Consider the following 24,759-nt stretch of genomic DNA (forward strand, 5'->3'; position numbering starts at 1 on the left):
GGGGTGGGGTCGTGGGTGAGAGGGGGTGGGGAGAGGGGGTGGGGTCGTGGGGGTGGGGTCGTGGGTGAGAGGGGGTGGGGTCGTGGGGGTGGGGGCGTGGGGTCGTGGGGGTGGGATCGTGGGGGAGAGGGGGTGGGGTCGTGGGGGTGGGGGCGTGGCTGAGAGGGGGTGGGGAGAGGGGGTGGGGTCGTGGGGGTGGGGTCGTGGGGGAGAGGGGGTGGGGGCGTGGGTGAGAGGGGGTGGGGAGAGGGGGTGTGCGTTTCGCATAGCAACCGGCGCGGGATCCGGGTCCCGAATCAGAGATCCGGTTTCCATGGCAACCCCGAGGATCGGGACTCAATGACAAGATTAATCTATAATAGAGGGGTTTTTTTGGGGGGGGGGAGGGGAAGATTAGATCGCGTAAATATAAATGTTTTGTCGTTAAACCCGCCACAACCCAACATAGCCAATTATTAAGGTTTGTAACGGAAACAGAACATGCCAATTCGTTACTAGCACAGCAACCAACCGGTTGTGTATTGGAGAGTCAACCCACTGCAACATTTACAATCCGATTGTGTTTTTGTATTGTTTTCTGTTGTAACGTTCTGACCCCGTGCTCCCACCCCCCTACTGGACAAAAATAGCTTTCCGGCTCCTCGGATTCCTCCAGTTTAACACGTTGGCTTTCACGACCGTGCCGGGCCTTTTAACGACACATTTACTCGCTCTAAACGCAAAATAATAATAATAAAAAAAACCCCAGATGTATTTACGGATTCCTCCAGTTCGAATAAACATTCCTCATGCTCGTCGAGTCCAACCAGGGCACAGTCACGTGGTCGCGGGGCCACGATTTGCGCTCCCATTGGTCCAGCAGCGAGCGGCTGCCTCGCGCTTGATGACGTCGCTACCCGGAAGTTGGAAAAGCGCGGGAAGCTGACACGCGGCTTAGGCGCGGGCCCGGTCAATTGCTTACGGCTGCCGTGGTGGTGGTGGTGTCGGTGGTGGTGGTGTCACGCTAACTCTACCGGGGGGAGTATTATCGCCACTAAACACGGGCTTCTCTTGGTCGCGCCAGTAGCTCCCAGGCGGGAACTCGGCTCCGGCGAGCACTCCGCCATCCTCACGGTACAGGCGCCGTTCCTGTTACTCGGCTGTTTAACCCCCGCCACTCGCGAGCAGAATTCGAAGCCGCGCAGCGCCTGTTGTTGCATGCGCTGTTATCTTGCGCGGTACCCGATCGTTGACTGTGGAGACGTGAACGGATTGCATCGCTGCATTCACAAAGCGCGCTCGCCTCTTCATATGCAATGAGTTTTTGCTTATCTTTTGCTCCCGTGCTTTGGGAAATCTGAAGGGCATCGCTTAGTTTTTGGTAATTGCGGCCACGACTGGTACCGCTACTGCCCACCGCGGCACATCTGGGAGTCTATCTGGCTCTGCTTCATGTGTACATGGGCGCCGTGGTGGGGAGATGTTATCTCCCTCACCTGGTGTGCAGGAGGTCGTGGGCTCGATCCCGACCCTGACGCCTGCTGTATATTTGGAGTTTGCAGCGTGTCTCTCTCCCTGTGGGCGCGTGGATTTCTTCTCCGTGCCCTCCGGGGTTTTCCTCCACATTTTGAAACATGCGTTTAGAGTTTTTGGCTGGTGTATATATTTCCACGTGATATAAATCACTTCGTTGCGTTATAATTTGTGACCCAGTCGCTTCTAAAAAAAATAACTATATAGCTCAGTCGGCCTTCCCTACTAAAATAAAAAGTTTTAGTTGAGTAAAATAAAATTGTTTACATGGTGCAGTCAAGTATAGTCCGTCCTTCACAATAGCTTAACAATATGACCAGCCAGTGCATTCAAGGAATCTTTCTTATTTTCAAGGTTTTGGCCAGATGCTTAAATAACAGCATTGTCAAAACTGCCTAACAGCGTATCAAGCGGAGCAGATTTTGTTTCTGGTTATCAATGATCCCAATTCAAAAAAATCGTGATAAAGCCCAAAGGATGATGCCAAGTTGGGCTCAGGACGGCTATTACAGGGAAACCGGTCGGATTGATTTTTGAACGCTGAACTTAATCACGAAAAAGCTACTATCACTGCTGCGTGCTTCAAAAGAATAACGTTTTTTTGTAGCATATATTGCATGCTAAAACATACCAAGTCGAAACGGACGTGACAGAATAACGCGATCATATTGAGACACAAGAGTTAAGAAGAGTACAGTGCGTGAGTGGAACAGTTGTGTTATGGCTCGTGCATCTCTAACCCAATGAGTGTTGCGACCGCAAGACAATGCTTGATTATGACTGTCATCCCAGTGTCAGTACGCTCAAAAACGTGCACGCACATTGTGCGATTACTTCACCACAGCCCACTTTTGTCACGTTTGGTTTGATTGATTTCATTTCAGGTGATAATGACTGGGAACGTTATTCATCACATCTTTAGCCATATTCAATCAAATACTATTGTGGCAACACAGCGATGATTAGCAAATAGAATGTGGAATTCACTGGTTTAGAAGGACGGGGATTACCTATGTTTCTGGATTATACGATGAATCACTGACATTAATTCTGCGACTTTCAGGTTGAACGCCCGGACGAGCTGCCATGAGCAGGAAAAAGAAGAAAAATACGGAGTTGCCACAGGATCAATGCGTGTCAGAGGTCAGCACTACCACAATGTTTATTCTGGCATTGTATCATTATAACCACATGATTGCTGTCTATCCAGCCAGATGGCACTGTGGCTAGAACGCTCGACTCATGGTTGGAAAGTTGTGCCAAAATATGGGTTTGACTGTAACGCGAAGAAATCAGAACAGATGCTAAAGGGATACCCATAAAATCTGTAAACCAAAGACCCACTTTAAGGGCTGTCGGGAGTAGCTCCGTGATATCCACTTCGGTGGGACATTTTTTTTACATGAAAGGTTGCACCGCTCTAGGAAATATCTACCCAAGTCCTTCCTCGTAACATTCACCAGTTATGACCATTTTTACTTCCCTTCTGTAGATTTCAGAATACGTTTACTCGTGGTAAGCAAATCACCTCTGTCGTCGTTTTTGTTAAGCCCTGTCCCATCAATCACTCGGCTGCTAGGATTTGTCAACATGCGTAACTGCGCAGATTGTGACTGCGGTGGTTGTTATTTGCCACTGCTCCACAGGTGCACAAGTGTCTGCGAGAAAGACTGTGCCATGGGGCGCTCACCGGCATCCCGTTGTACATGGAGCCCCAACGCAAGTAGGCACTGCGCATGCATCATCTTGCCGTGTATTCGTGCTCTATTCTTTTCAGTTGGATGGCGCTGGGGCTCGCCATCTCACGATACGCAGCTCCATTTTTTTTAAATGTTCGAATGCTGAAATGTACATCGAGCTCAATTGAATGGAAAAAAAACACCTACTCTCGATGGCATTTCATCACAAAATTTGACAGCCCAACCAGATTTTCACTCGCCGAATCAAAGCGGCGTAATTTCCCTGGTGTTCAAGACCACTACGTTTGTGGAGTCGCCTCCGACTGCAAGGCTACCTCATTACAAGTGTTCACAGCCTACGTTTGTGCAGTCGCCTCCGACTGCAAGGCTACCTCATTACAAGTGACACGTTCACAGCCTACGTTTGTGGCGTTGCCTCCGACTGCAAGGCTACCTCATCACAAGTGACACATTCACAGCCTACGTTTGTGGCGTTGCCTCCGACTGCAAGGCTACCTCATTACAAGTGACACGGTCACAGCCTCACACGACCGGCACTCGTTCGTCTTCTGTATTTAGCAGCAATGCTCGAGAAAGATGCTGTGTAATACATTCTCAAAAGCGATTAGCGATCGAGGTTTGCACATCTAAGTGCAAATTGAGTCTTCATTTAAGCAGTGCTTAGGAATATTCCAGACGTTAATGGCTGGAGTCATTTCAGTCGTAAAATGTAACAGTGACTGAATAGTAATTAGCTGTCACAGGCAGATGAGTATAATCCTTTTCATGCTGGGCTGCATCTGTGTGTAAATAGATGAAAGACAACTTTAGGGGGTTGTATTTATTTGCGTGAAACTCGGGCTCCTTTAGAACAGATTGACACCATTTTTCTTACCAGTCAACGTATGGGCCCTCAGCTGTCAATTGATGGGGCTTAAACAAGACCACCCAAATGTGGGAAGCCCTCCACCTCTCACAAGGAGTTGTTGTGACATTATGGATCTGGCTGAAAGGTGCAGTGCTACGGGTTCGAGTTCAAATCCTTCTAGGAGGTTTTTTCTGCAGGATTGATAAAATTATTAACTACCGTGAGAAATCAACATCGGTTGCCCTATTATGCAATGACTGGCACCTGTTTTGGGGCACGTGAAATTTCCACCAATTGTTTCCGTCGGAGTTGAGACCCGCCGCAATGGTCATTTGAGCAGGGAATCACGTTTGTCTTGGACTTGTATGACGTTTTGGCCCAATATTGAGCAGCGATGGCACTTGTTGCCCATGTCCCTGTGTGCATGTTGGCAGGCTCCTGCTGGAGATGCTCAAACGAACGACCACACAAGGGGAAGGCAATTCCGTGCTGGTGGTCGGCTCCCGTGGCTCGGGAAAATCCATGGTGAGGGCCCTTTTGAATGGCGATAAAAAGCCGCCCCCATTCCCACAGTAACCCTTGTGATTATTGAGATAAAGTTGTTCGCGTGAGGATTGGGGCCCAGTACATGCATTTGCGTGATGTCGTGTTGGCAAACAACTCGCAGTCAGGAGGCGTTGCGAGTTCAATTCCCAGTTGAGGGGCGACCTGGTTCACCTTTGACAACTGTGTTTGTCCTTTGGATAGGCTGGCCCTTGCCATGAAAATGTTGAATTTGCCTGGAATGGAACGATGTCAGTAGGTACATGGTAACTGTTCCAGGCTATGTGGACATTGCAAAGAGGTTAGAAGGACATATCCAGGGAAAAACGTGTTGGATCATTCACTGTTTCCCACTGGTGTTTAGCCTGGTCCTTGGTGCTAATTTGTCTGGTTTTGCTGCTGCAGCTTCTGAAAGGCGTGCTGAAGGAGCTGCTGGAAAACAACTCCATCCGAGAGAACCTCATGCAGGTTCATCTGAACGGTGGGTGGTACACATCTACATCTCGATTTGAAGCTTTCGTGACTGCAAGGATTCATCTTCTTTGGTTCTTTCGGTAAAGTCACGTAGAATGAGAATAAAATAATAAAATAACACAATAAAATTCTCACGACTTTTTGGCCACAACGCAAGCGGCCGTCTTCAGGTAAAAGGTACAGAACTGTCGGGACGACAGAGCTTCAATGAACGATGTTAAGATTTGTAGCGACTTTTAAGCTGGTTGGGAGAAGTGAGGCACCTTGACAAAGGGGTTTACATATCAATAGCTGAGGGATTAGCTTGTGACTGGTCACGGAAATGGCTATGTTAAAGTCAAAACCTACATATCCACAGAGGCAACTAGTAATTTAGCATTGAAATAGCTAAGGGATTAGCTTGTGCAAATAGCTGAGGGATTAGCTTGTGAATGGTCACGGAAATGGCTATGTTAAAGTCAAAACCTACACATCCACAGAGGCAACTAGTAATTTAGCATTGAAATAGCTAAGGGATTAGCTTGTGACTGGTCACAGGAATGGCTATGTTAAAGTCAAAACCTACACATCCACAGAGGCAACTAGTAATTTAGCATTGAAATAGCTAAGGGATTAGCTTGTGCAAATAGCTGAGGGATTAGCTTGTGACTGGTCACGGAAATGGCTATGTTGAAGTCAAAACCCACACATCCACAGAGGCAACTAGTAATTTAGCATTGAAATAGAAATAGATGCTTCAAAGTCGCTACGAATCTTAACAGCGTTCATTGAAGCTCTGTGGATGTGTAGGCCTTTACTTTAACATCTATTTCTGTGACCAGTCACAAGCTAATCCCTTAGCTATTTCAATGCTAAATTACTAGTTGCCTCTGTGGATATGTAGGTTTTGACTTTAACATAGCCATTTCCGTGACCATTCACAAGCTAATCCCTCAGCTATTTGCACAAGCTAATCCCTTAGCTATTTCAATGCTAAATTACTAGTTGCCTCTGTGGATGTGTAGGTTTTGACTTTAACATAGCCATTCCTGTGACCAGTCACAATCTAATCCCTTAGCTATTTCAATGCTAAATTACTAGTTGCCTCTGTGGATGTGTAGGTTTTGACTTTAACATAGCCATTTTCATGACCAGTCACAAGCTAATCCCTCAGCTATTGATATGTAAACCCCTTTGTAAAGGTGCCTCACTTCTCCCAACCAGCTTAAAAGTCGCTACGAATCTTAACATCGTTCATTGAAGCTCTGTCGTCCCGACAGTTCTGTACCTTTCACCTGAAGACGGCCGCTTGCGTTGTGGCCGAAACGTCGTGAGAATTTTATTGTGTTATTTTATTATTTTATTCTCATTCTACGTGACTTTACCGAAAGAACCAAAGAAGACATCTACATCTGTCGCTGAATTGGGTTAATGCACATAGTCATGGTTTTTCTTTGGGCAAACTTGTTTTCTCTCACATACGGAAGGAATTGTCCAATATCAGCAAAATATCACAATAGAAAAATAAGAATGTCCTGCATTGGAGGACCACCTACATGATCATGGTGTGTCCCCCGTCAGGTTAGTATAAGAATAATAAACTCCTTAAAAAAACGTTTTTTTTTAAAACAACGGTTTTATTCACGGTCAAGAAGTACGTCAATGATGCGGCGCCTGCTCCCACATCAACGCTTACTTGAATTAATTGATTACTTACATAACTCGTTCACACGGAGTAGGCGCGCCTGAGACACGTGGCGCCTGAGACACGTGGCGCCTGCTTCTTGGGTGAGGCGATTAGGGGCCGCGGCGTTTTTGACTGCCACAAATATATATAATTAACAAGTCGTCCATACAAAATGTTAATTGCTTTAAAGGAGGCAATTCATAGATTCATTGATGCAGAATTTGATACAGGCATGCATTGTCACCGGATCTGAGTACGTGTGCAAAATTGGGGATTGATTGGAAAACGTGAAGTGGACGAAATGTAGATTACAAGATTTGACGACGATTTGACCACGACACAGGAATCAAGTTAAGTAAAACCGTTGAAAAAAGTCAGCCTTGCTTGGTTGCCGTGAGTCGGTCGTGCAAATTCCGCATTTCTGTAAATGGGCACCCTTCTATACTGAGGATGAAAAACTGTTTACAGCTCATACAGCGGTTGTAACTTTAATGACTGTGGAGGAAGCTGCTGGACCTAATGGAGTTTAAATCTTGACTTAAAGCTTTCGTGACTGCAAGAATTCATATCCCTTGGGTCTTTCGGTAAAGCCACGTAGAAAGAACAAATAGATAGAACAAATATTTGTTTATTTGTTCTATCTACGTGGCTTTACCGAAAGGCCCAAAGCATACTAATGGAGTTTGCCCATTGGTCCATGGATTAAAAGTTACATTACTTTGGTGATTAAACAATCCACCAAACCTGTTTACTTCATATTGTCAACAAATGTGTGTGTGTGTTGAGCGCTACTGCAATGGTTAGCCACTTTGTTGAGCTATAATTTGTGGCCAGGTCGCTGCTGAAAAATAAGTTCATACCTTAGTGGGATTTACCTCCTAGGAATGGGATGGTTTATTTTATTTGTATATTGTGGGTGATTTGTCTATCTTTCTTGTACTTGGCACTACTGTAATGTTTTTGTATTGTTTGTTGTTCTTGTAACGTTCTTACCTGCCCCAACTGGACATTTGTGAAAATGAGCTTTATAGCTTTTCAGATTCCTCCAGTATAAAGAAATATTCTGATTCTACTTCGAGCACGCTGCGCTACAACCCAGTGACCCGAGTTCTATTCCCGCTCATGGGCAACACCAGTGACGATGATCTGAATCGGTCCTGGGCCTCCCCTAGGTCAACTCGGTCCCAAATGAGTACCCGGTGCGATGTGTAAACATCGTCACTGGGGAGACAAAGGTGGCCGGGGGCGTGGTGCTGGCCAGCCACTCCCTCATGTGCCTTGCCAGCCTTCAGCGCTTGCCCCAACATTCTGTTAAAGGCGATATGGGGGATCATTGCCTTTGCCATTACAAATGCAGTGTGCAGCTTGTGAATGTGGCAGTGGTGCTCTCACCGCACTGTGTGCACGCGCATGTAGCTGCAGGCAGAGTAATTAATGCCACGTGGTGTGCCTCTACTCATGCGCGTGCTGTGCGCTCGGCTGTCGTCCAGGCCTCCTGCAGAAGGACGACCGCATTTCACTCAAGGAAATCACGCGGCAGCTTCAGCTGGAGAACACAGTCGGGGACAAAGTGTTTGTGAGCTTTACACCCACGTCCTTCTCAAATTGTACGAGCAATGCCGCGTGCCGGGCCAGTGTTGAAATGCCGGCGGTCGCTGCTCCGCTGTGTGATTCATCAAATAGCCGTTAAGTAATTGAGTAGGAGTGTGTTTTGCACAATTTGAGCTTTATTAGTGTTCTACTCTATCGTACCGTAAGTGCAAATGTATTTTAACTGCTAAACCTGTCCCTGACCAGGCAGGCTGGTGGAGGGACTGGGAAATTGGAAGTTGCCAAGGTGTGGAACAGTTTCTTACCCGAGGTTGTACACCGATTGTCTTCCAGGGGAGTTTTGCGGAGAATCTCACCTTTCTGCTGACAGCATTAAAAAGCGGTAAGCGTGAACTATTGTCTCGGGTCCCTCTTGATAAATGAAAGCTTGAAATATTTAAATAGTGGCATACTCGTAGTAAAAATAATTACCAGCTTTAATATGACAAAGGCGTGAATTATACTGGCCGGGAGGTGTTAAAATCCTCGTTGGGTTTGATTCGCTCGGTTATTCCTCTACAGTTGGTAAACCCAGCCCCACTTTTTTGCTGCAAGTTAGAAGTCATCATCCTATTAGATTGAAATGCAGCCCCGAAGTAAAATTGGGATTAGGCAGCACACATTGTATGAGGTGGTGTGGAGCAGTAGTGCAGTGCTTTGCACACTGCTACGAATCGGGCGACATGGGTCTGATTCCCGGCCATGGATAGCTTTACCGGACCACCCCATTCACAAACCCACGCTGACCAGCGTGGTGAAGTATAGTCAAACAACACTCATGACTGACAACTGGTTGTGGGGCGATCTTCATTCTGCATCGGACGAATTAATCGTTGCTGTACACCAGTGTTCTTTGCGTATTTTCGGGGGGGGGGGGGGGGCGAGGCGGTGGCGCTTTGGCTGATAAGACATCAGGGTGAGGCCTGCCACACATTTGAAACCATTGGGTTTGACAGCATGATGGGGGGATTTTTACATTTGTGTATTGCCAGGGCCGTACTAAAGGCCACCAAGGCCCGTCAGTGGCCCGCGGGCCTTGCAATGAAGAACACTGATTTAGATTGTTGCCATCGTGTGGGTATGGCAACTGGAAACCGGGAGCTGGGTTTGTATGCTACGTATGTATGTTGATCTTCCCTCACACCGTACGTTGCCAATAAACTGTGTCGTGTGCAGGCGAGCGGAGCAGAACTCGCCCTGTGCTGTTTGTGCTGGAGGAGTTTGATCTGTTCGTCCATCACAAGAACCAGGCACTCCTCTACAACCTGTTCGACGTGGCAAAGTCTGCCCAGACGCCGATTGCTGTAGTGGGACTCACATGCCGCTTGGTAAGTCCTGTTGTGAACGCATTACAAATGTTTACGTGTGTTTTATACTTTTTTTATTTTACCAGTTAAGGCCCACTGAACTATATATAGCTTTTTCAGAAGCGAACTACTCACAAATGATAGCTCAAAAAATGACTTATCACGTGGAAATGTATAGCAATCAAATACTCTAAACGCATAGCGATTCTAAATGTGGGAGGGAAAAACCGGAGGATCCGAAGAACAATTCACACGACCACAGGAAGAACGTGCACACTCCAAATATGCAGGCGTTAGGGTCGGGATCGAACCCACGACCTCCTGTATACCAGGTGAGAGAATTAACATCTCACCATCGTGGCGCCCCCTACCTTTGTCCTCCAAGCTGTATGAATGGGTTCACTGCAGTCGTGTTGATGAGTGTATGTGGACATCATGGGTGTATATATACATACACGTGTGCAGCATCCCCTTTTGTCAATCCATTGCTGGATGAAGGCTTCCCCACCCCGTGGGGTTATTTGACCACACTTTACCATCCTGGGCAGTCGGTGAAGATGGGCAGTGTCTAGACTTAAAACGCAGCAGTTTGTGTTGGACTGCCCTCTGCTGCCCACCCTGTAGACACGCCCTCTAACAACAACGCCCTGTGCATAGTAGTTGCTCATCCAAGTACAGTCCAGGCTCGGCCTTCGTGCCCGCAGACATTGGCAAGATCGGGTGCACTGAGGAGAATCGGGCACATTGAAGAGAATGCGGTGGCGCTACGGTGGAGAGCCTTTGGAAAACAAAATTTGATTTAAAAAAATATGACGTTTCTGTGCATGTTACCCACATGCCACGTTTATCAGAAAATATGCACTATGGGCAGTCCTCGACTTACGAACGGGTTCCATTCCTCAGACCCGTTTGTAAGTCGAACGATTCGTAAATCGGAATGCAATAATGCACTGTATTTGAATGCCCAAACGGTCAGTGTTGTGAAATGTGTTACAGTTCAACATAAAAAAGGGAAGCATTGTTAAACTTATAATGAAGAAGAAATATTGTACATTTGCCGAACCAAATAGTTCTGCGGTTCGGTTCACAAGTGCGAGTTCACATTTGCAAGTTTGACGGTTAAAAATGTATACGTTATGGAAGCTCGTTTGTGTGTTTCATGTTTCGTAAGTCTGGTGGTCGTAAGTCGGGGACTGCATGTGTATGGTTAACTTTCATGAGCCCTAAAGCCTTCCGGTAATTGAATCCTTACGCAATATAATTTCACAACTTATGCAGCTCATTGCTGAACATTTTTATTCTCTTAAGTGACTGGGCATTTGACTAGATGCTCTCGATATTGTAAGTGTCGGGTGATTGCTGCAGGAATCGTATTTGAATTCCACGATTCCACCGTAGGCAATGCCGGAATCGTGTTAAAAAAATTCCATTGACTTTCAGGGGATTCTCACAAGCTTAGCATGCCCTCTAGTGGACACCCTTGGATGACTTTGAATCTTATTTTATTGGAAATGCAGGAACCTATTGAATTTAATTAAAATCACCAAACTTTAAAATGTGTTTGGCTTGATAGCAAGCGTGCTAATGACGAGGAAACCCGCGTGGCCATTTGCTTAACGGTCTCTTAAAATTAACCAACCGCTGTTGCAGGCTCGAGCAGATGAGGAAGTTTGCGGGTGAAAAGTTTTTATTCCCAGATATCCGATGGTTGCTGGAGCACCGTTGGCTATAGTGGGAAGTGAGCCCTCTCAGCTGGTCTGGCTGTGTGTGTGTGCACACCTTGAGCTCAGTTACGTACTGATTAATCACCCGCCTTGGCCCACTGCTGAGCGTCACGTATCCTGACTTTTAATCACTCGCTCGCAGGCTTCATGAAGCTCGCTAACAGTCTTTAGCATTAGTTGTCCCATAGAGAGACTGGCCCCTGCCAGATAAATGTGGGATTTCCACTGCTGACTCATGGCTGTAAATTTGAGATGAGCACTGCCCTAGTTCCTGTTTGAGCAGGGTGACACTTGGGCTGAAATGAATTTAATCGGAACAACTCAAATGCCTCTGCTGACTTGAGGGTTAGTTACTAAAGTCAAGTAGAATTGTATTCCCGCACAGGTGGGTGCTGACCAATGCTCGCCTCATTTAGCGGTGTTGTGCCAGCAGTCGAAATTCCACATCCCTATGGTGGGGGGGGGGTCAAAATGTACGTTGCATAAAAAGGTTTAAAAGAGGATTGCAGTCGGAGTTGAATACGAGGGACCATGGGAATGTCCACAGCTGCGCATAGGTGTGGTAAAACAAAGAGTGGATTTTCAGTTCAAAGGACATTACTTTTAGGAAGCATTATCAAATTTTTACGGCAGGATTATTTGATTTAGTTTTTTTTCCATTTACAGTACAATAAAAGATGGAGACTTCTTAAGTCAACAGCAGCCATAAATATATTTAAAACATAACGTGACCCATACTGGCAAGGAAAAGCAACAGGAAAATTTGTTCAATCATAGTCCATGGTAATAAAATAAATTTACGTGCACAAAGGGTACATGGAGTAGAGCCTTGGAAATGTGCTGTGAAGTCTGGGCATCGTGACTTCCGCGACCAAGGTAAACTACGGTGAAGTTCACGACCCCACCGGGGACGTGACCACCGTCCACCCCGTCCGGCCCCGGTTGCCGTGGGTGCGTCGCGTGGCTAACGCCGTGTCCCCTGTGGCCCCCGCCCACAGGACGTGCTGGAGCTGCTGGAGAAGCGTGTGAAGTCGCGCTTCTCCCATCGGCAGATCCACATCTTCCCCTGCCCCGAGTTTGACGACTACGTCGCCGCGTTCTGCCAGACGCTCACGCTGCCGCTGTCCTTTCCGGACGTCGCTTTCGCCAAAAGTTGGAACGACAGTGTCCAGGTGAGGCTCGCGTAGCCCGACCACCCGAGGGTGACGCACGGTGACGAGATGTTTTAACTCCCTTGTCCGGTGTACAGGAGGTGGTAGCTTCGATCCCGACCTTGACTCCTGCTATATATTTGGAGTTTGTACATATCTCTCCCCCGTGGTTGTTTTTTTCCCTCCGCATTTAGAATAAACACGTGTTTTAGAGCATTTGGCTGCTATACATTTCCACGTGATAAGCCACTTTGTTTAGCTATCATTTGCGATAGCCAGGTCGCTTCTAAAAAAGAGCTATACAGCTCGGTGGGCCTTATCTGGTAAACAAAAAAAAGATTAGTTTTAGCGTGTGGCACGTGTCAGAGTGCACCGGGGATGTTGGCCCAGTGGCCTTTGTGTGACTTTCCAGGAGCACATTTTTCCCATCCCCCTCAGTGCTTGCATGCCATTAGGCAGCATGAATGCACTGCATTGCTTATAAAAAAATATATATTGTGTTGAACTGAGTGAACTGATGGTTGAAGTGGCCTGAATCCTTGGAGTCACGTACCCACCTACATAAGCATTCGGTGCGCGTAAACAGTGGGCATGCGGTGTAGCTCCCAATGAAATAACACGAAAGGTCGGTGTAAACATGATAAAATTGCGGTTACGGTTATAACACAATTTGTACCGGGGTCTGTTATCGAGAAAATAACTAGCACGAATCATAAACCCTAAAAAAAACATGCAGAGCGTTATCGTTGTCGACAGGTCATCATGCCCCATGGCACCGATGCCTCCATATACCGCCGTCACTTCTGCCTAATCCCACATTGACCGTGTTGCACAGACAACACCCAACATCCCCGGTGCACTCTTACAATACAATCTCTAGGTCCCCACTCAACGACCGTCTCTGGTAGTCTGCAACTCTTGTCCTGCACACATAACCCCAATACTATCACGTCTACGAATCCGTGAACTCGCTACGTATTTTTATAAACGTACATACATATAAATAACCAATTACCCTGTTTGGTCTTCCTCAGTGCGCTGCAGTCTTTTAAAAGCATTTTAACACTTGGGCTTTCGCATGATGAAGCTGGTTGTAATAACCAGTGAAACGGCTTACTCATTGTAAGTGTTGTGGGTTTACTCTCCACAACACCAGTGTGGTGAACGAGTTAATAACTGGCACGTTTTTTAAAAATATATTTTTTTGGACTCTAAAACACTGAGTTATGCCTGTCTTCGTCTTTATTCATATTCGGCTATTGGCTCTCGTCATTGTCCCAGTTAGAGACCCCTCTCTTCCCAATTGAGTCCGCAATTACATGATCCTTAGCCACCATTAAAACCCTGCCATACGCGTGCAGCACACCTCCGATTAGCACGGCTGGCTACGTATGGTGCGAAAGAAGTTCAACAAACATACATACAAACCTATGTGTGGAGGCCATAATTTAGTGCAGAATGTGAACAATGAGTTCGAAGGCAATGCATTTTAACATGCCATATAATGCAATTTGTAATTAATAAATGCAGCACTGCATTATGAAAGTCTAAGAAATTAAAACAAATCTTGACAGCCATTGCATTGAGATGAATATGCAATATATTTTAACGCTTTTTGTTTATTTAAAGGGGATGTAACACCCTACTGACTATTTAGATTGTGTGGGAGTGTGCGTCCTTGTACCGCCTAATATATTATCCCGACTATTTAATTCCAATCTTAGTGGAAGCTCATTTGTGGTACAAATCCAATTAGCCGTGGTTAATTGGTCCCATTGTGTAGCTTCCCAGGCAAACGAGAGGTTGCTGTGAGGTTGCCATGGAGATGGCACGTGCGGATGAAGCACATTTTGTGGCCAAGGTTTGGTGGTTCCTATACTCGGCCCACGAGATGGCCGCCCACATTCCACAGCCACGACCGGCAGCAGCTCAACCACCGCTTTCAACCCCGTCCCCCACTGCCGCAATCGGCCATCAAAACCCCACAGCCATCACCCGCCGCCTCCATGCGACATCACAACCAGCCACCACTGTCACAGACATTCACCTGCAACACCCCACAACCACCACCACCACCACCACCCACCCACCTCCCATCGCCTCCACACATCACCACAACCACCTTCATGGATCACCACGATCAGTGATCGATATCAGACAATCACATCCACTGAAGAAGTGTCCCGAAACAAAGCCAAATTCGCCTACCATAATAAAATGAGCAAGTGGTAGAAATTTCACATGTACGTAGGGCCTTGTCTCTCCAACAGACAACCAAAATAATAGTGATATAAAAAATTTAAGGACTTCATGGAATGTGAAAACCTTTATATCCACACACACCGAAATACAGGTAAACATGAGGAGCGAAGATGAATGAGTGTATTCCTTCTGACTCTCACGTAAGCAATTCAGAATCAGAATCTTTATTTAGACTGGAGGAATCCGATGAACTATGAAGCGCTTTCACGGATGTCCAATATGTGCAGGTCAGCAAGTTGCATCAGCAAACAATACAAAAAACTATAGGAGTGCAAGATAGAGAAAATGGTAAGAAAATCACTAAATATAAATGAATAACAAATTTATAGGTAAGCTTATATTATATAAGTCCGATTTATCAAGCATCGGCAAGGCAGCAAAAACAACATAACGGTCCCAGACCACACCAAGATAACACACAGCAGTAGTCCCTCAATAAAATTGCATGTTAACATTGAACTATGGGCACACACGTAATGATCAAAGTTACAAATGTGAATTGCTCACGTTTGCGAGGCTGGAGCCAGGTATTACCGCATAACCGCTGATGTAAATTATATCATCTAGCTCTTGTTTCCTTCTGCTCAACGCTTTGGTGAACTGAAGTTTTTTTTTTAACCAGAGTTGACCGAGGCCGATGTTTCCCTTGCAGATGCTGAGCGAGGACCAGGCGGTCAGGGAGGTGTTGGAAAATCAGTACTTCATGAGCAAAGACGTGCGTTCTCTCCACGCGCTACTGGTAAGAACCGCGCGAGCACAGAGGGGACAGGGCAGACCTTCTGACACATGGCCACGTTTTTCACTGCGAGTTGGGAATATTGAGGTGGCCAAGTGGCTTGGAAGTTAGTCCCGGGCTGGCAATGCCGAAGTCTTTAGTTAGAATCCGAGTACGGTACACGGCTCCCGGCATACCACTGTAAATGATTTCGATCTGTTGATCTGTACAGTAACACACACACTATACAGACTAATACATTGACAGAAATATAAATATAATGTATCATACATCGATAGCAACATGGGGTTATAGTTATTTTTTATGGTTTGGAGCTAGCAGTACTGATCAGTTGACCTGACCAGGGCTCTCCCAATTAGTCTGGCTAGTAGAGGTTTCACTGTAGATCGCATTAGAAAGCCATCATTGACAGGAATATGCGATTATTTGGAGGTCAAATCAACATCAGTTCGTGTGAAGAATATAATAACCAAAGTAATAAGATTCTTCTGTGCACGATTGCCTTCGGTTGCTTCAAAGACGTGTTTGAGTCTTCTGCCAGCAGAGGCTGCCTATTTAGCAAATCACTGTGTACCACCACTGTGTGTGTGTGTGGTACACAGCGTACAGTTATTCAGCACAATTTATTTCAGTCAGTCATAGTCTGGATTAAAAACAATTATTCTGGGTCAAGTCGACTTCAGCAGTCAGTGTGTGGTAAAGCACTCTTTAGTTATTAAATATTGGTATGAGGGTGTGTGTGCAATTCACCCCCCCGCCCCACTCACCTCCACGTCTATCAATCGGTGAACTCAGTACGGTTTTTTCTATACGTCTTTACATATATATAGCCAATTAACAATTTTGGTCTCCCTCGAGGTGCTGCAGTCTCTAAAGCATTAGTTACCCCTGTCTGCGTCTTCATTCAGATGCGATAATTTCCTCTGGTCGCTGTCAATCGTGCTCGGGTCTCTCGCAGGCAGTCATAATAGTCATCGCCACGCTCGATGATTTTCGTCCACTTGCGGTCACATCACAGACTAAAATAAACGCCTTTTGGCGTTATCTGGTCGAGCACCAATTGGGTCGAGGCTCAAAAGAAAGCCGTCCCTTGGTGTGGACCAATCAATTTCAAGGACAATGCATATGTTATCATAGTATGTTTTTTGTTTGCATTTTGACTGCAGGTATTGTGGTTAATGCAGACATGAATCCTTGTAAAAAGGTTTCAGTTTTGTTGCCAGAAAAAAAGGGGAAAAACCCTATTATTACATTTTGGTACTGGCAAAGGAGGTCTAATGATGTAGATGCTCACCCCGAGCCCTCATTACTTTGATAGTGCATTGTCTTTGAGCTGTGTGACGCCTTTTGGCGTCATCTGGTCGAGCACCAATTGGGTCGAGGCTCAAAAGAAAGCCGTCCCTTGGTGTGGAAAAATCAGTTTCAAGGACAATGCCACATATATTATCATAGTATGTTTTTTGTTTGCATTTTGACTGCAGGTATTGTGGTTAATGCAGACATGAATCCTTGTAAAAAAAGGTTTCAGTTTAGTTGCCAGAAAAAAGGGGGAAAACCCTATTATTAAACGGTGTGTAGTTGACGATTATTATTATTTTTTACTGTCGCTAATTTAATTTTGTGTTGGTGCTGCTCCCGCACGTCTCTCGCAGATGCTGGCTCTGAGCCAAGTGACTCTGAGAGCCCCAAGGATATCCGCCGCTGCACTGCAGGAGGCCGGCCGGCTGCTGACAGCCGACTCTGTAACCAACCTCCTGCAAGGTGATCTGTAGCGGCGCGCAAACGGTGCTCGTAATGAGCACCTCCGATTGGCACGGTTGCTGACGTACGGTGCAAAAGAAGTCCCAACGTACAAACATACGCCACGTGAGCGAATTGAGGCGGCGCAGGTAGCTGGGCAGAGACGGGCAGGATAGCGTGAAGCAAATGCATTTGTAGCAAGAGAATGACCGCGGAGGGTCCAAATGGCTACTTGACTACGCAGTTACCGGTTCGCTTGACGACGAAGCGCTCACCGTGGAGGTGGAGCGATTTACGTCGGCTCGTGCGCACGTGCTCCGGATGGATCGTTGCATCCCAGGACTGTGAGGGATGGGGATTACTTGGCGACGACCCCATCCGGCACATCGGTTAATCGTGGCCGATGTTGACCGTGGTGTGGATGTATATAGAACATCTTGGGCATCGTACATAGCCAACCGTGCCAATCGGAGCTGCATGGGGAAGGACAATAAACGAAACACAAAAAGCACTTCTAAAGAGATTCGTTTTCAATCTAGATTTTAAATTGTATAGCTCCCATTGGCTTCTGATTATAAAAGCAAGCTTTTGTAAACTCACGACATTTGTCGTTCCAAGACGTCGTTATTTTTTTTGGTACATGGCAAACGGCTCGGCAGTGCAAGGGGGAAAGTGGCGTCACTGTGAAGCTGGGTCGCCGAGAACAATGGCGCCCTGAGGCCGTACCCTGTCCTATAGCGGCTTCACCGCTGAATTTCACGAGTGGCATGGTTCAAGCCACTGTTAGCTTTCAACTTGTGACATTCATATAAGATTACATGTGCGTTTGCATAAACAAAAAATACCCTTTTGTAAAGTACACTGGCATTGTCGTTATGGTTTTTTTTTTATTTAAGCCAACACTCGTTCACATAAAACTAGGAAATTTGAACCACCTTACTCTCATATCAGCATGGAGACACTGGGATTTACTGGCAGAGCCTATAGCTATCGTGCAGTCGTCTTGTTTCGCTGTGTTAAACCTGACGCAGCATGACATTTGTTGTTTTTATTTGCCATGTGATGCTGTCGCCGTTGTTCATTGTCACGATTCGTGGCACCTAATTACAGTTATGCACGAGCCTCGAGGCAGTTTTACGCGTGAAAATAGCTTTAAAAAAAAACAAACAAATTGATAATGATCACGGGATCTTAATTCTGCATCGCAGAGAGGGTAAACGAATTTGGATCGAATGCGTAACGTGTGTACAGGCAGCCGGGCATCCTCTTGGTCGGCAAACTCCGTCACTTGGCACGTTGGGCTGGAGATTGATGTCACAGTATCTTTTATAAGGTGCCTGGTTAAATTAACGGGGAATTGTGAAAGTGTGCCGTCGGCTGAAATTCATAGACAGTCGAAGTGATTCCCTGCGCAAATGAGCATCGGGACAGCGCGATTCTCTGCCCCATAGCGGCTGCCCATTCCATCTACAGGACAGGACTAATGCTACTAGCTTCCTGCAAAGTGGTGCTATTTTATTGACCCTGTAGGGATTTTGATGATGGGCTTTAGTTGACTTGAATTTCAAGGACTCTGTTAAGTGGTGCCACCGATGGCATCCGGCGGTTCGGAGGTGAGAAGTGCTGAGCCAGCACTGCTGAGGTCCCTGGGTTCAGTATTGGGCAGCCACCCTTGGTTAAACGGGGTTCTTGAGATTAGTGAGCTGATGGTTTCATCCCAGTCACCAATGACTACAAAAGACCACCATTTCAAATATCATTCTGGACTAATTTTCGTGGAATTACAGCTCTTGAGAATTAAAATATTACTTTTACTTACGAAATTCACATTACTCTTGGGCAGGGCAAATGGGAAAGTGCTTCCCGCTACTGTGTGGATCGAGGCCACTCTGCGCGACCTCCGAAGTAATTCTCTGACACCAGGATTGCACCGCTCTGCGAGAGTCCCGGATGGATCCTCCGTCCTGTGAAATAAAAATTAATAGCACAATGGTTGACGAAATTGAAAAAAAGAGACAAAAAAAATGTTGATGTAAAAAGAAAAAACTGTGGCATCCATCACAACAGAAGGCCATTGTGCGTCTCAGGATCACGGCCTAATCCTGAGCTCTGTGCCCTCCCTTCAGGGGTGTCCGTGCTGGAGTTGTGTCTCATCATCGCCATGAAGCACCTCAATGACATATACGATGGAGAGCCCTTCAATTTCCAAATGGTCTTCAACGGTAAGCAGCGAGCACCTGCAGTGCCGGAGGAGAGGCTGTCTGTGTTCAAAGAGCTCTTCGCCACATCCTGCTTTCTTCCAGCCCAGCTTTGATATCGGGAGTAGACAAAGACAAAGATCCCCCCGCGTAGCCTTGATGGACTCGAGGGGCACGTCCTGTTTGTGAGAACCTATGAAGGCCGGCACGGCACACGAGGGGGTGGGTGGGTGGCCAGCACCACGACCTTTGTCTCCCCAATGGCGATGCCTTTGTCTCCCCAATGGCGATGTTTACACATCACACAAGGTACTCATTTTGAGGCCGAGTCGATCTAGGGGAAGCCCAGGACCGATTCAGACAAGCGTCGCTGGTGTTGGCCGTGAGCAGGAATCGAAGTCGGGTCGCTGGGTTTCGTAGCGCAGCATGCTAACCCGTTGCGCTACCGCTCCCGGGGTAGGCCCACTCCTCCACAAGCATCACTCGGCCAGACTGGTGTTGATTAATGGAATGCGTAAATGTGTCTCCATGTAAATGGGCAGTTCACGCACTTGGGAGTCATCAGGCCTCTGGCACGAGTTTTATGAGGAATTCCCGAGCCAAAGGAAGCGAATCTGTATCATAATTCACCAGCATCAACTGTCCAAGACACACACTGCCTTCACACAGACACGCTGCCTTTAATTGTGGATAACCCAGAGAACGTCGTCATCTGTTCATCATGTGCAAACAACGAGTTTCTCGCGTAAGAGGCGTTTATCCAGTTGATACAGGTTTTCGTTTGTATTAAAAAGCACTCGTCGAAAACGAATTGGCCAAATATCGCAATGTAGTGCCCTCCTGAACAAGTTACGAATCTCAAGTGATGTTGGAACACCGCTTGTGTCCAGGTAGGTGAATTTAGCCACGGATGAACTCGAGAATTTTTTAAAATTCTATAAAGATCTACAGTGAACAAATATAATTGCCATGTAATCTTCAGACGATCATTTTGGCTTTCAATGCAACTGTCAATGCTAGATAATTTTTCTAAAAGTTTAAATCTCGTGTACACATCCACGTATGTACAACATACATTTTCCCAATGTGTATATGGTGGCAAGATATTTAGTAAAATCACAGCAGGCACCAAAACGATAGCACACAGCCATTTGTTTCAACTAATTAATAATGTTGACAACTCCCCCAGGCAACGCAACCATCTCCAAAAAATCCCACATCGTCCATTACCATCGCTCTCACGCCCATGCCTCCTCACTTCCAATCTATGGAAAGAAGACTCATGGATGTGGCTACGACCCTTTAGGGCATCCTGACCTCCCCCGTGACCCCTGAACGAACACGCTGTGTGCCTGACACAAGCCCTGAGGGTTGTGTCATCTTTAGCTCGGGTTTCTTGAGCTCGCACCGGTGGGCTAACTGGAGGAAGGAGCAACAGACATTTTAAACGTTCGTTTTAAATGGAGGCAATTACTGAGAGGCAGCCCTGATGGTGTCATCTTGCTTCTTTGCTCCTCGCTCAACCTACTGAGGGCTGTGACCTCCTTTCATGGCAGGGTCAGCACATCGCATGTACAGTCAACTCTACTGAAGTGCTGTCCACGTGGTGGTTAGTCTTCTGAAGTGAATTGGTTTTTTTGCTAGTCCACCTTCCTTAATGGTATGAAAATAGAAGTAAACTAAGCTCTTTGATAGTTCAACGAAGTGGCTTGTGGAAATTTATAGCAGCCAAATACTCTCGATGGGTGGAGGGAAAAAACCGGAGGACCTGGAGAAAAATCCACGCGACCAGGTAGAGAACACGCAAACTGCAAATATACAGCAGGCATCAGGGATGTGATCGAACTCATGACCTCCTGCATACTCGGCGAAGCAGATAATATCTTGCCACCGCAGTGCCCCAGATAACAGGTGAGCTTGGGCAGTATACGTTGCTGTTGGTCGATACGGCTGGTGGTCCAGAATAACGACACGGCAGGCTGGGAAGAGAGGTAATGCGCCCGAGACCACGCGCTGCACCAGGGAGACAAAGCGATGAAATCAGCTCTTGTCTAGAGGCTGGGAGGATCGTTACATCGTAGGACTGTAACGGATGGTGACGGCCTGGGGGGGAAGGCCTTCATCCAACAATGGCTCATTTGTGGCTGATGATGATGGTAAACATGAGGATGTATGCATTTCAACATTTATACGCTCCCTACACAAGCATTTGCTACAGTGATAGTTATGTCGGTGTACTGCAGGACGTTGTTCATGTAGGTGCACTTGCAAAAGTGGTAATGTTTTGTGCGTCTCGATGGGCTTGTTTAACCTCCTGGTTAACTGAATGTTTGTAACTGACAATCAGCTCAACTGTCCGGCCACCAGACTTCTGCCCCTACCACCCTTCACCTACCCTCATCCATGCCCAGCCATAGCACCTATCCCCGCTGCCTCTCATCCACGTTGCACCCATCTGTCACCCTCATTCATCATCACACTCCACCTTATTCCTCCTTCCCTACCCCTGCAACAACATCGGTTCCATTCCCAGCCCCTGTCCCTCCATCCCTTCCATCACCTCTCTCGCCGACAGCCGCTCCACCCCACCCGTTGCTCCCCTTTTGCCCCTTGTGTACCGCCGTCGGCTTGTGTTGTTAAGTGCCCTGAAAAGGGGCGCTGCTGTATAAATGCTAAATATAATTGTCGCCCGTTTTAACTTGAAATTTTCGTTTCCCAATTGTAGCGCGGTACTCGGGATTTTATAGGTGATCGGCAAGCCCACGTGACTTTGATCAGCAGGCCCAAGCAACTCTCATTGTTTCCCTTCCCTAGAATACCAGAAGTTTGTCCAGAGAAAAGCCCACTCGGTGTACAACTACAACAAGGCAGTGGTAATGAAGGTAAGTTGTCACCGTTGACATATCTTACGTGCGGCGTCCTATCCGTGTTGACGTCACAGGTGCTTATTTGGAAATGCGCTTGATCGCCTCTTCTTGAGTAATCAAATTCGTTGTTGCAGAGTTATCTTCCCATTCTAATCGCTCCACACCCACTGTGGACATCCTCTGGCTCGTTTCTCCTTTCGCTGCTGTTATGACACCAGCCTCACCTTTTGGGTCAACAATGCCTCCGAGTGATGTAGCCTGCCCAAACTCACTGAAGAGTGCGGGAGAGCGAGTGAGCACTTAATCTGTAGAGCAATTAAGCGTGCCTGTGCATGGGAGAATGGGCAGTTTAGGGGTAGACCAACCGATGCCATGTGAATGTGGAATTTCTCTCCTGGCTAACTGCTCTCAACAAACTTGAGTGTCACCTCTCTGCTAATTGGAGTCGGAGGACACTGGCTTGACATGCTTGTAAGATATTTGGCTTAATTGTAGCATTGTGGCATAAAAAAATGTTTTTGCAAGATACATTTCTGCTTTGGAATTTCAGAATGGAATGTTTTTAATAACAATGATCAACATTTATCCAAAGTTGAGCTTGTTGGACGGATTAAAAAACAAATTGGTCCACACTGCCAGAGCACCTAAGCCTCTGAAATGCAGGCACGCAGACGGCACAGCTGAAACGCAACCCCGGTGCCCTGACACTAACACGCGCGCACACGTTCGCACCCAGGCCTTCGAGCGCCTGCAGGAGATGGAGTTTGTGCATTCGGCCGAGGGTCCGGTGGGGGGACGCGGGGCCGGCAGCGGCCATGTGCAGCGCGAGTACCAGCTCATGCGGCTGCTGGTCCACGACTCGCAGCTGACGGACGCCCTGCAGCACTACCCACAATGCCCCACTGACGTGCGGCAGTGGGCCACCTCTTCACTCGGGTAGCTCGGAGGGGGTTTGCGGGGGGCGGGGGCGTCTCCCTCGTCTCGGCGTTCTTGTCGTCTCGTCTCCTGGTGGCTCCGCGGTTCACCGCGACTCTGCCTCCAGAGCGACAATGACTGCCGGCTTGCGGGCGCTGGAGCTGGCTTCAAGCTCGCCCCGTGGCGATGGCGAGAATATGGACTCTCTTGCGGAGGTGCTCGCTCGCATCGCGGAGTGGCCCCGTCGCACGCTCAGCCAGGCGAGGAGAAGTTCGCACGGAGCGGTTGAGATGGAAAAACCCCTCGCCGCCGTCTGCATTGACGAACCTGTCACCTGAAGGACCCCGGGGGTGGTGTGGATGGGGGTGGAGTTTTCCCGCCCTTTTAAACGGCCACCTGAGAAACTCCGATGGGGGGGGGGGGGGTAAAGGGGGGTTGGAGAGGGGGGAGATTTCCCAACCATTTCAAACGCTCCTTATAACAGAAGTATACACAGTAGGCTTAACATTTCAGATACTGGCTCTTCTGTTTTGAAGAAGGGTCATTGCTAAGAAAAGAAAAAAATCTTGAATTAATTTGTCTGCTGTGGGTTTGTGTTTCCTGTTGCGTGGCCATGCTTTCAATTCCGTGTTTTTGTAAAACTACTTGAGCCAGTAATGCAAATTATTTTCAACTGCAGAGTTGTGCTCCAATTGATGGGAACGTGAACGCGTGCAACGAGCTGCCACTATTTCAGTGTGTGCATCGTAAAGTGGTGATCGCTTTCGCACATTTTTTTGCCATGCATTAAGTATTTTAAAGTAACTTATACTCCGAAGAAAATAACGTGCTGTGTTTCTGACACCAAATAAACGTTGCGACAGGACTTGCTTCGTGACATTGGTTGAGATGCTCATCGGCTGAGCTTAGGGGTGGCCAGTAGATGGCAGTAGAGTAAGTAGATGGCTGACCTTTCTGCATTATCACGAATACGTTGACGGTGCATCCTTCACATGTTGAACTTCTTTAGCAACGTACGTATGCATCTCTCCACAAAAAAAAACACGTTTCTTACACAACTCATTAGATGCATGGTCTGCTGAATGTATCATTTCAATAGCATGAATTTAAGATGGGAAAACTGGACTGGTTGCAACACTTGTCTCATCAGCAGTCAGGCTTGCTTAATGCTGGTGAACTGACAATATCTGCATCATAGTTACGAGTGAGTATCCTTAAAGAACTGCAGTTATTTTCACGTGAAAAAAAAGGTTGATAAGGATTTGTCTAAATATCCCATCTCACCTTGCACACAATGCAGCAGGACCAAGCAATGGCTGCAGGTGCCTAACCACCGAGTTTGGGGGGCCCCCCTTGACAACCACCTTGAGATATGGCTTCAATAACCACGTAAAGGAACAGATTTTTTTTTAATGATGTGATTACGCAAGAAGAGCCACGATATATACCCTGGGCGCGACCGTGCGAGACGTCAAATATTTGGGTCCCACCTGACCCAATTGCTGGCACCCCCTTAAGCTGAAAATG

The 24,759-nt window shown here is 47.0% G+C and overlaps 1 protein-coding gene across 5 annotated transcripts; it reads left to right on the plus strand.

Moving 5' to 3' along the window:
- The first annotated feature begins 365 nt into the window (after positions 1-365).
- Positions 366-24,097, plus strand: ORC4 (origin recognition complex subunit 4). Of its 5 annotated transcripts, none has more exons than XM_032946410.2 (14): positions 368-460; positions 2,576-2,655; positions 3,159-3,235; positions 4,494-4,584; positions 5,008-5,083; positions 8,233-8,318; positions 8,627-8,675; positions 9,509-9,660; positions 12,362-12,535; positions 15,429-15,515; positions 17,165-17,273; positions 19,379-19,474; positions 22,265-22,332; positions 23,054-24,097. In XM_032946410.2, exons 2-14 carry the CDS (start codon positions 2,599-2,601, stop codon positions 23,255-23,257), a joined length of 1,326 nt encoding a protein of 441 aa, XP_032802301.1. In that variant the 5' UTR covers positions 368-460; positions 2,576-2,598; the 3' UTR covers positions 23,258-24,097. The 5 variants fall into 5 exon arrangements, with proteins under 5 accessions (XP_032802304.1, XP_032802301.1, XP_032802302.1 ...); XM_032946409.2 differs by lacking the exon at positions 368-460 and adding an exon at positions 873-1,113; XM_032946413.2 differs by lacking the exon at positions 4,494-4,584 and having other exon boundaries at positions 366-460.
- The last annotated feature ends 662 nt before the right edge of the window (positions 24,098-24,759 follow it).

The sequence above is a fragment of the Petromyzon marinus genome, chromosome 4 (genome assembly GCF_048934315.1).
Source record: "Petromyzon marinus isolate PM22_M1 ecotype Great Lakes invasive population chromosome 4, UKy_Petmar_22M1.pri1.0, whole genome shotgun sequence".
NCBI lineage: Eukaryota > Metazoa > Chordata > Hyperoartia > Petromyzontiformes > Petromyzontidae > Petromyzon > Petromyzon marinus.

Bases quoted from the DNA above. Each gene is read 5' to 3' on its own strand.
- ORC4 (XM_032946410.2), top strand. From the start codon at position 2,599: ATGAGCAGGAAAAAGAAGAAAAATACGGAGTTGCCACAGGATCAATGC. The intron at 8,319-8,626 runs GTGAGCTTTACA...ATTGTCTTCCAG, and splicing joins CAGTCGGGGACAAAGTGTTT to GGGAGTTTTGCGGAGAATCT. The intron at 8,676-9,508 runs GTAAGCGTGAAC...TGTCGTGTGCAG, and splicing joins GCTGACAGCATTAAAAAGCG to GCGAGCGGAGCAGAACTCGC.